Here is a 10,868-nt window from a genome sequence, read left to right as displayed (position 1 = left end):
TTTTTTTTAATTATTTAGATATTTAAAATGTTTGTTTGTTTTTAAATGAGGCCAGATGTCATAAATGTGAGCCGTAGTTTCCGAGCTTCATGGCTTTTGACTGGAACGGCGTTGTGCACAACATTTGACATTGTCAAATATTTGTGGCATCGCAGCATCACATTCCTGTCCATCTTTTATTTATGTTTTATTTACAGGGAACATGGACTGAAATAAATTAGTGGCAACAGCAGTTAAGTCAGCAGTTGGTGATAAGATCTGCTCACTGCTCACTCAAAGCACAAAGAATTGACTTGCAAATCAAATCAAGTGGAAAAGCAAAGATACTCAGCAGAGGATAAATTATAATGTGGATGTCTAGGACAATTTTAACTTTTATCATAGCCAAGTAAGAAAAGCTAAAAGGAAAAGGCAAGCTAACACAACTAGATCCAAATGCAGCATAAATTATGCAGGAACTGTGCTCCATAGCTTTAACACGTGACCATCAAGCTAGCTCTCTTCATTAATTCTGCTGAGGATTTGTTCCCTTGGCGTTTCAGGTTTTGTCTGGTTCAGTGGTCTTGGCAATAACGCCACCTGTTACCATGGAGATCTTGACTCAGTTAGGACAATGAATGGATAAATTTACGGATGGATGTTTACTTATAACTTTGAGACACTTTACATCAATCGTCACATATTTTCAAGTAGAACTTATTCATTTGTGATATTTTAGCTTTCTGTCTAATATCTGTGTAGTTCATCTTCACCTTCCAGCTACTTCCAGACCCTTTTTTAGTTTTTTTTTTCCAAATGATTCTGTGGTCTGCTAAAGCCTGAAATGAGGTCAAGGCCACCAAACTAAAGCCTGACCCATAAATATATTTTTATTTTAAGAGCTGTGACCCCAATTTGACTGCTTCTTGACCATAAAACACCAAAGCGCCGCTGCCTGCAGCAACGTGTCGTCCCCTGGTTCACTCTGCGCCGCTTCCTGCTACTCTCTGCTGGATGCTACAAAAATAAACCTAATCTTCAAACTGATGAAGTGATATATCCTGTTATTTAGAAATCACATCCACTGGGGTGAGGGGGGGAGGGCAGAGTGGCCCCTGAGTAACCCCAACATGTCACAAGTCTGTTGTTCACGTTAATGAGCTCGTGTTCCTCTGTGATGTTAGCGATCTGGTTTGCTCCCGTAGCTGCGTGAAGACTTCGACATGGGGGTGGATGTCCAGCTGGACGAGGAGCACAGCGTGCACGACGTGGCGGCGCTGCTCAAGGAGTTCCTGCGCGACATGCCGGACCCTCTGCTGCCCCAGGAGCTCTACCCCGCCTTCCTGCACGCTAACCGTATGTGAACGCAAGACGCCTGCTGTCGTCCTGAACAAATACTGTAGCTCACAGGCGCAGTCAGTGAAGGGACACTTTCAGGTGTTTTGTTGTGAAGATGATTTAAAAAAAATAAATAAAAAAGTTGCTATTAAAGCTGCAGATGTAACTTTTAGTTTTTTTTTAAATATGTTTTTTGACATAATTGTTAAAACTGTCACTACATGTCGGTGATGGTAGCTCCCTGTGGTCGTATATCCATCTGATGAAATACACCGTTTACTCAGGAACCACCAATCAGAGTCAGGGGGAGGGTCTTGGCGCTGTCAATCATGCTTGTGCCATTCAGTGTCCTAATGGTTACAGGAAAACCATTTATCCACTGTCATCGGTGGCTATGCTAACTAGCATTTACAGACGCTTCTGGTGAGGTGAACTAGCTGTAGCGTAGCAGAGAGTAAGGGGTAGGATGTGAGAAGCACCAACACAAGCTTGATTGACAGCGCTAAGACCTTCCTCCTGGCTCTGATTGGTTGTTCAGACCGAGCTGCGTATTTCTGCAAACAGCAGCAGAACCAGAAGGTATGTTTTTTTTTATAAAAATTACTGCAGCTGTAACAGTCAGAAGCTACTTCGTGTCAGTCTGTCGTGTAAAATCCCAGTAAAATGGATGGACAGATGTTTGTGGTTACAGTATCATAAAATGTAAAAAAAAGAGTTAAAGGTTATTTATGCTTCTGCAAGTTGCTGCGCTGGGCTTTTGAAGAGCAGAGGTTGCAGCATCATTGTGGCTCAGCAGGTAACCCTGGTTTATGCTTCACGCAGTGCTGAGAGGAGCAGACCAGCTGCAGTTCCTCCAGCACCTCCTGTATCTGCTCCCTCCCTGCAACTGCGACACGCTGCTGCGCCTCCTGTCCATGCTGCAGACCGTGCAGAGCTACGCCCAGGACACCGTAGGGACCAATGACGAGGAGGTACGCAAGTCAAATTAGCGAGCCTCGGTGGCTCATCATGTCCTCTTGTGTCGAAAATCGAAATAAAAGTCCAGCATCACGTCTTTCTTTGCGTCAAGTGGTAAAAATGTTTACTTGTCTTATCTGCTGAAATCCCATCGCTACTTTTTTTTCACGTATTAACATTAAAAATCATGGCAGGCCTTCCCCCTCCTTCTACTTCCTGTCATTTTCTTTGACTTTTCTGCCAGTAGTAACATCGGGTTGTTGATCACATGGCTCATGTGAAAAAGTGTTTCCATTGCAGTTTTGCGAAATTCACTAATTTCGATAAAGCTGATAAACAACCTCTGAAAATTTGAGTGTTTTAAAAAAAAAATTTTAAGTTGATGTGTTTCCTTTAAGCACATGTATTTTCATAATTCCAATTTGTGCCATATATGGTCATTGGAAACGCAATCACTGTTTCCTTCCCCATCTTTACCGCCGTCGCTCCCCCTGCAGATTCCCGGTAACAAGATGACGGCGGCCAACCTGGCCGTGATCTTTGGGCCGAACCTGCTCCAGAGGGAGGGAGGCGGAGACATGAGTCCTCAGGCGATGGGCATCGAGGACAGCACAGCCATCATCAGCATCACTCTGGTGCTCATACAGAACTACAGGAGGCTCTTCACGGTACCAGAAGAATCACACCTATCAGCAGCCTTTGTTGTGGTCACTATTTCAAAGAGACACTGGAGAGATTTCACCACCAATGCGTTGGGTTGACACTTCTCTTCCGTAGCTGGAGATTAAATTGGATTGGATGGTCTGTGTGTTCCTGTAGGTGTCTGCAGAGCTTCAGCAGGAAGTCTTGATGAGTCTGATCCAGACCGACCCGGATGTCATCGATTATCTCCTGCGGAGGAAACTCAGGTACGTCTCCTCTGATCTGCTGTCGGGTCAGCCACAAATAGTTTCTGACTCTTGCTAGTCATCTGACTCTTGCTAGTCATCGATCTGAGCTTGTCTTCTTGCTCGCAGTGGCAGCCACCTGACGGTAGAGGGCAGCAGCGAGTCCGGGGGTCGCCGGGACACAGGGGCCTCTTTGGACTCCGTGGGGGCCTCAAGCGGAAGTTTGTCTCCTCTTGAGCCGCCGTCGCCGCTTTTCCCTCCGGATGGAAGCGGCGGTGAGGGCAGCCTGACCAGCGAGGTCTTCCTCAACGTCCTCAAACTGAACCAGACCAGAAACCGGCCAGAAGGGAGATTCGGTACTGGTTCCATTTACCATCTGAATAATTTTAAAGAAATTTTTACACACTTTATATTTATGTTGTCCATTTGTGCAAAATCTCAAGAAGAACAATTCTTGTTTGGGCTGCAAGAAATCCCAGTTTAGGTCACGGACGAGCCCCCAAATGTTTTGGAGTCCAGAAGTTAAAGGATAATATAAAGATTAGGAAAGTGGCAATTACAGAATTCATGTTTGGTGACAATAACACATAAAAAAGAAAACATAGCGCGAAAAAAGCTGCAGACCAGCCCAGCAGCTAAACTGTTATGTGTTCAATACTTGTTTTACCCGCTTGTTTGAGGGGGTTTCAGGCACATTCACAGCAAAAGACAACAGTTTCAGGCAATGACATGAAAAATGTTTTAGACATAAATATGTTGAAAAAAAGAAGCTGTTTCTACGTTTAAGTTTAAATAGATTATTTGGAGAATCTGATAAGATGATGCTTAATGCTGAGGCACAAGAGGTGACCATGCAACTACAACACAGCGTGCTGTGTTGTAGTTGCAATCATCCAGCCCTACTGCTGGATGATTGGTAGGTCTGCCTGACCTGACGCAGCACATCCAGCTGCAGCACAAGCCCAGAAAACATGTCAGGCTTGTAATCTTCTGAGATAGCCGCTGTTCGCGTGGTGTTCCTTTTAGTTTCCTCAATTTTTTGGGTCAAAGTGACTCTAATAACTGTGAAAAAGGAAAAAAAAAAGGTTTCAAGATGTCCTGTCTTGTTAAATAAAATCATATTGGAGGGATAAAATGTGGTTTTAAAAGTGTGTTTAAAACTACAAGGTTGTCGTTTTAAATCCAGCAGAAAATGAAGTAATTTCAAGATAATCTAGTGTTATATTTCTACCATTTAAGTGATTTCTGCTAAACTCCAGAGTACATTGTAGAACAAGCTGTTTGTTAATGATGATGCATTTAACAAACAGGCCAAAATCACCAGTTGGAGCTAGTCAAAGAAAAACTGGATGATTTTGATCAACAGCTGGCTGATCACTTAATAGTTTTCATCCTGGAAATCCTTACATAGACGTTTATCTGTATGCTTTCACATTTCTGTTTATTGGTAGATTTTTAGAAAAGAAACGGTTCACAAGAGATTTACTGACTATTGACAAACCAATTATATAGATGTTTAAATTACATTTTTTATATAAATATTTTGCTTTGGACTTGGACAAAAAAGCCAGTAGTGTCTCTAAACTGGTGGATGATTTCAGGATTTAATCCTGTGGTTGTTCACTGTGATGAGATAAATGAGGCAACAGCGCCATCTGGCAGTCAGTCAGAGAGGTGGTTATGCAGCAGCCTGTCAGCGGTTGTTTTTCTATCATAGAAAATTAGGCCTGTCACGAGAACAAATTGTGCTGGAAGATTAATTGTCTAAAAAATTATTGCGATAAATGATAATATTGTTTCAAGACCTTTTGACACTGAATTTAATGGAAATGACTAATAATGCATGTTTTTTTCCTGCCATAGATAGATACACTTTATTTTCAAAAGAACACATAACACTGGAACTGATAAACTAAACAAAACAACCAAAAACAAAAATAAAATGGATTCTCGGTCTCCATTAACAAAAAACGTAGTTGAATAAAAAATAAACAACATAAAGCCAAAGCGGAAATAAATACTGCATTCAACCAAAAGAGTGCAGATTATGAAGTCTGTATACTGTATTGGCCTTCAGTAATCACTAGATTTAAATAGAGAAGATGAGCACATCCGACTACCTAATGCAATAGTTCATACTACACGATTTTCTGCCGCTATTTTCTCCTTATCACAATCTTAGATCGTTGGCTGATCTAAGATTCTCGCTGGTGATTTCGTAACCGATCATCTTGCAGTGTGTGGTGTGTTACAGTAGATCGTCGTGGCCGCTCCGATCTAAATCGGGGGTTTTCCCCAGACTGGGAGATTAACTCAGCCTGTTGAATGTGACGGGTAGCCAATCAGAAAGCGCGGATTCTCCTCAGTGATTTCTGAGGGGAAATTACGGAGGGAATCCCAAACAGCTGACACAGCACAACCAGAAGTCCAGCAGACATCGGAGATGATATGTGGAAACAACATTAATGTTCAACATTTCGTGCAAAGAATATAGAAATGACCAGGAGAGGAGTTGGAGCCAAATTGCTACCGCAGTTGATAAACCCGGTAACTTTTCGGCTGTTCTTTGTAAACGTGACATAAATAGGTTATAATGATTTTCATTCAGTCAGAACTTTACCCTGACTCTAGCCACATGCGTCACAGGTAGATTCTAATAAAGCATTGCTTAATGCCTGATTTTAAAATTAGCTAACTGGACTTGTAGCCATTATTTTGTGCCATGTGGCTGGACACCACACGGTATGACGAACCCCATGAACCGTTATACCTAGGATTTCTGTCCGCTAATGTGTCTCAGGTTTTGAAAATGGGCCAACTCGTGTCCTGTGAGCTGGCCATTACACTAAGGAAATGAGGAAGGGATGGTCAGTGGAGAGCACCGGAGCTGAGCCTTTTTTCATTCAGTGTCATCAAGAGAAACAGAAAAAGGCAGGAAGAACGACCTTTTAAATTAGGTTGATAGGTTTAATTTATCGTGCGATTAATTGATTTATCGTTTATCGCGACAGGCCTATATGTATGTAGCGTCTTGTTTCTCTTTAAATGTTTTCACATTTTGTCGTTACAGCCACAATCTCAAGCGTTTTATTGAGATTTTATGTTGGATAAAAACTCCTCTTTCAGCAGAGACTAAGCCATTTATTGTTATTTGCTTTACGGAAAAGAAGCGAGATATAAGCTTTTTTGTTTGTTTTTTTAAAAGAGAACAAATCAATTTCCTTTTGCCACAAGCCATGAAACAGACTTGGTGCTGGTCCACATGTAGCTGGACATCTGGAAAAACGAATCAGTTTTTAGCCGTTTTGCATTTTCATCCACATAAAAACTGGGTTTAACACAACTAAAAATAATTACTTATAAAAACTACGAACAACGTGGAGAAAACTCTCTTACTGTTTGTCTGTGTAGGTGGGAAAACGGATATTTAGGGGTGCCACGCATTACAGTCTGCGACGTTCAAAACATCCGCACAAACGAAACTGCAGCCGCCATGTTTGCTGACACAGGTTTTAGCGCTGCGCTGCACTGCCCCCTATGGGTTTGGCATGTTTAAAACATCGATCAGTGGCGGATTTGTGCAGGTTAGCGGTAATAATTTGAGGCTGATGTGTTAAAAGATTTAGGCATTTCTATTAAGTATCATCAGTGAAACTTATACCAAAGTATGACTTCACAAAAACGCTCGACGTTATTCAATTTAATTTTTTGTTATTTTTCTGTTGGAGTTCTTGTAAATTTTCTAATTTATTCTCCCAATATTACAACTGTATCCTGGTAATATGACTTTATCCTCATAATTTTAAAAAAATTAACCTGGTTTTAATATTATGTCATAGAGTTGATGACCTGAATTCAAAGTCCACATAAATGGAAGCTGTAAAATACGCATGTCAAACAAGATGGCGGCATTCGGCGTGCTGACATCTGCCTGGACTCCTCCACATTTTCCAAAAATTTAATTACCAAAAATTAAATTAATCAATAAGATTGATTTATCTCCCAGCACTGCTCTAGCTTTATAATTCTCAATAACACGACCCGAATGTTTATGTACATTGACAAAAAGTGAAAAGGTTAGAGCGTGTGCGGGACCCTTTAAAAGAAACCAGGGTGGTACCAACAGCATCATCACCATAACTGACAGCGTTCTTGCATTTGGCTGTGCAGGTGAGGCGCGCTCCGCCAAGTCCATCCGCCACATGCGACAGTTCCACTCCCACCACAACCTGCTCAGCCTGTCCCAGCCGTCCACCTTGTCCAAGATGCACAGCCAGGACGGCGACCCCCAGGACCGGCGGGGTGGCCCACTGGGCGCCGCCATGAGCTTCACTCTGGGCAGCGTCGGCGTCAGTGGAGGAAGCTGCTCCAGTCTGAGCGGCTCCACCGAGAACAGCATCTGGGTGAGGCAGATGCAGCAGGACGAGGGCAAATCGTCATCGGCCGCCAACTTCTGGGACTTTTTTACTGGAAAAAGCTCGAGCTCCGAGACGGTGGTATGACTAAGGGGAGGGAGGGGGAGGGGGAGGAGCTTAGAGGGACAACTGGACGAGCTTTGACGTCGATGCTGTCTGAATCCCCCAAACAAACGGTCAGTTAGAGATCTTAAAAAAAAAAAAACCTGGAACGAGACTCAAACATGCTCCACTTCTACGTTGAACAATTCCAAGTAGACGAAGTTGCACAACTTTTGGCGTCTATACAATGCATAAAAAAAATGAGGAATGACGGGAAGTGAGCGTCTCTCTTAAGACATTAAAGTGGTGAGGACATCTGTGATGAGCTCATTCAGTCATAAACAAATGAAGGCCAAAATCTGTGAGTTATTAGAAATGGATGCATTTATGTACATATGTTGTAATCCGAATTTTAAACACATCTCTGTTCTGCATACCAGCTGCTGTTTGGCTTCTCCTAACACGTCACAAACAGCTGGAACCAGATATTTAACAAGTTATGAAAACACACACCGTCTTCTTCCCTTTGTCTTTATTACATCTGAATATTTGTTCCTGGTTTAGGTCATTGAGGATTAATAAAATTATTTCGATTTATTAATTATTAATTAATTTTCTTCAAATTCAAAGGTTTACATTCACTGGGTTTACTATGATGTCAAGGCTTGGTAAGTTTCTGAAACACATTAGCTGTGTTTCCATCGACCACAAAATTGTGCAAATTGGAATTAGGAGATAAATTTGCTTGATGGAAAGACGTCAATTAAAAAAAAAAAACTCATGGTTTTTGATTGGACGTTTTGGTGGTTTTCCTGCTGCTTTTTTTCGCATCACACGAGGCGCAATCAACAACCGGATGCTACTGCTGGTGGAAATGTTGTAAAAAAAGAGAACAGAAAGCGGTAGGAGGATGATGGCTTGAACATGTCAGAATTAAAATTCACGTGATTTTAATTGTGTTTCTTAATATAAATACTGCAATTGTGAAATTGTGTTTTTCTGACATTAGACTGAACATCGATAAAGTTTTGCGCACATTCGTAACGGAAAACTAGCTGCTGTGGACGCATTTTAAAATATTACCCTAAACATGATGTTGCCTTGTGTGACATCATAGGAGAATCAGTGACTCTGTAAATAAAGCATCAGCTTTACTTTTCTGCACATCTGAAACCGAGCCAGGTTGCCTTCCATTTTCTGTCGCTTCGTGAGCGTTACAGCTCCAAAGACGTCAAATACATGCTTGCACATGTATGTGGCAACATTTAGATATATACTACTCAAATGTCACAGGCATCATGAAATACCAATACACCAATTCATGCTAGGCAATGCTATCGCTTTGTCTGCACCAGTGAAGAATCCCTCACCTCAGCATACTGAATGCTTGGAGTGACTCCAGCTGACGGCAGCCTGACCTACTTTCTGATTGAAAGATCAAGTGATTATTAAGGATTAAGAATGGAGTTAATAATGTGCTTCATATACAAGAGATTATGAGAATGTTTTGGCTTTGTAAGCGTCTGATAAGTTAAGTCACAGGATTTGATTAAAAGCTTTTTATGCGATTAACTTCTTGCTAATTATTAAATTTCTTTTAAGGCCAACATACATCGAATTAGAAACCTCAGCCGAGTGGTAGGAGGTGAACTCAGCGTCCCTGTTTGAAGTTATTTTAAACTTTGTAATCGCTGCTCTGACCGATATTGGCCAGTATCAGCAAGGGGCTGTTTTCCTGTAGCTGACTTGTCTGTACACATTTCCTCACTCAATCCATAACTGGCATCCTGGATCGCTCGTTAAAATGTGTCCCACGTTCCCATTAACTTCTAAAAGTGGAGTTTGGATTACAAAAATCTTTATTGTATTTACTTGAAATGATTAATTGTTGCACCAAGGGATTTCTCCAACCTCATTGAACAAAAGGGTGAATTTTTAAAACATTATCAATGTGACTACAATAAAAATGTGGCAAACAAGAAGCTTAAATAAAGCATCAGCTTAAAACATTTTAACCTGAACGGTATAATGAGCATTAATTCAAATGTGAGAAGCGGTTCTTAACAGTGTTTGAGATTTTCTTTGTCCTGTTTGAAACGTGTCATATTCTTACCGCTAGAGGGCAGCATTTCCCGTTTTGACCAGTCTGGATAAATGACATCATCGTCATCAGGTTAACCAAATACAGAGTGCATCATCAACAGCTCAGCAGATGTTCTGTTCCTGTTGTTTTCCCGACCCACAAACAGAACCTGTACAGAATCTGTCCTTCGCCTAAGCAGGTGATTTGTCTGTTTTTTTTTTAATCCATTGTAGAGGAAATTGTCTATATTTTTTTTTCTTGTGTCCGTTTTTCTATGCCATTGTATTACCTATTAAAGTGTTGCTGAATGCCGTCTGTTTCGTGCTGTTTTGATCCAAACACAAAGAAGAGAGATCAACTTACCGAGTCCTCGACTTTAAGACTTTCCTGGAGTTCAAGTCAAGTTTTTGGCTTGCAAACAAACATGTGCGGCAGACATGGTGTGAGTTACAAAGATTAAAAAAAAAAAAACGTTCAGAAAAACAGATGATGTCACACTTAACAGGAAGGAAGAGCTCTTTACAGATCCACTTTAGAGCACATCGGTCACCATTAAATGAAGGTGATTCTCAATGAGACAAAAAGAAAGGAATTAGTGATAAATACACAAAGTTTCCCCCAGAAAACCTGCTAAGCCCGATGTCCGAGTGCTAGGACAGACATTCATCCAGCGGCCCGTTGTGTTTGAGTTAATTTTTTTTTTTTTAAAGTTGACAAGAAATACAAAAATATCACTTGATAATTGTGTGTTATTGAAAGATCAGAAGATTAATACCAACAATAAAGTCTTTAAAAATGCAAACATTTTAAAAAGACTTAAATAAATAAGCAATGCTAAGCCTGGTGGCCCACCACGCTTATAATACACTGGGGTAAGCCCTGAAAAAAAAAATATATATATATATATATATATTAATTAAAAAACACACATTAAGATTCTGCTTTTTTTTCCCCCTCAAAATTCTTTATGTAATTCAGAGCAGATTTTTCCTTCCAACACATTTCAGAACAGGAGAACTTTTGGACAACTTCCCAGAGAAGTTGAGGTCTTCCCTCGACAATGATCCTCTCTTCTCAGGCCTGTTAATTATTTTAAGCAAGCATTTATTTAAAACCCAATTATAATAATATCTGTATTTATGTACACATCAACATCTCTCGTTACAA

General features: G+C 40.9%; 1 protein-coding gene across 1 annotated transcript; it reads left to right on the top strand.

Annotated features, from left to right (window-relative positions):
• The first annotated feature begins 65 nt into the window (after nt 1–65).
• LOC103132531 (rho GTPase-activating protein 6-like) lies at nt 66–10,016 on the top strand. Its single transcript, XM_007544339.2, has 6 exons — nt 66–1,335; nt 2,140–2,288; nt 2,772–2,942; nt 3,094–3,182; nt 3,291–3,517; nt 7,332–10,016. Exons 1-6 carry the CDS (start codon nt 1,203–1,205, stop codon nt 7,661–7,663), a joined length of 1,101 nt encoding a protein of 366 aa, XP_007544401.1. The 5' UTR covers nt 66–1,202; the 3' UTR covers nt 7,664–10,016.
• The last annotated feature ends 852 nt before the right edge of the window (nt 10,017–10,868 follow it).

Source organism: Poecilia formosa, unplaced genomic scaffold, assembly GCF_000485575.1.
Source record: "Poecilia formosa unplaced genomic scaffold, Poecilia_formosa-5.1.2 Scaffold1108, whole genome shotgun sequence".
Taxonomy (NCBI): Eukaryota; Metazoa; Chordata; class Actinopteri; order Cyprinodontiformes; family Poeciliidae; genus Poecilia; species Poecilia formosa.
The sequence above is the reverse complement of the archived record's forward strand: the minus strand, read 5'-3'. Positions and strand labels throughout refer to the sequence as shown.

Bases quoted from the DNA above. Each gene is read 5' to 3' on its own strand.
- LOC103132531 (XM_007544339.2), top strand. From the start codon at position 1,203: ATGGGGGTGGATGTCCAGCTGGACGAGGAGCACAGCGTGCACGACGTG. The intron at 2,289-2,771 runs GTACGCAAGTCA...CTCCCCCTGCAG, and splicing joins TAGGGACCAATGACGAGGAG to ATTCCCGGTAACAAGATGAC. The intron at 3,518-7,331 runs GTACTGGTTCCA...TTGGCTGTGCAG, and splicing joins CCGGCCAGAAGGGAGATTCG to GTGAGGCGCGCTCCGCCAAG.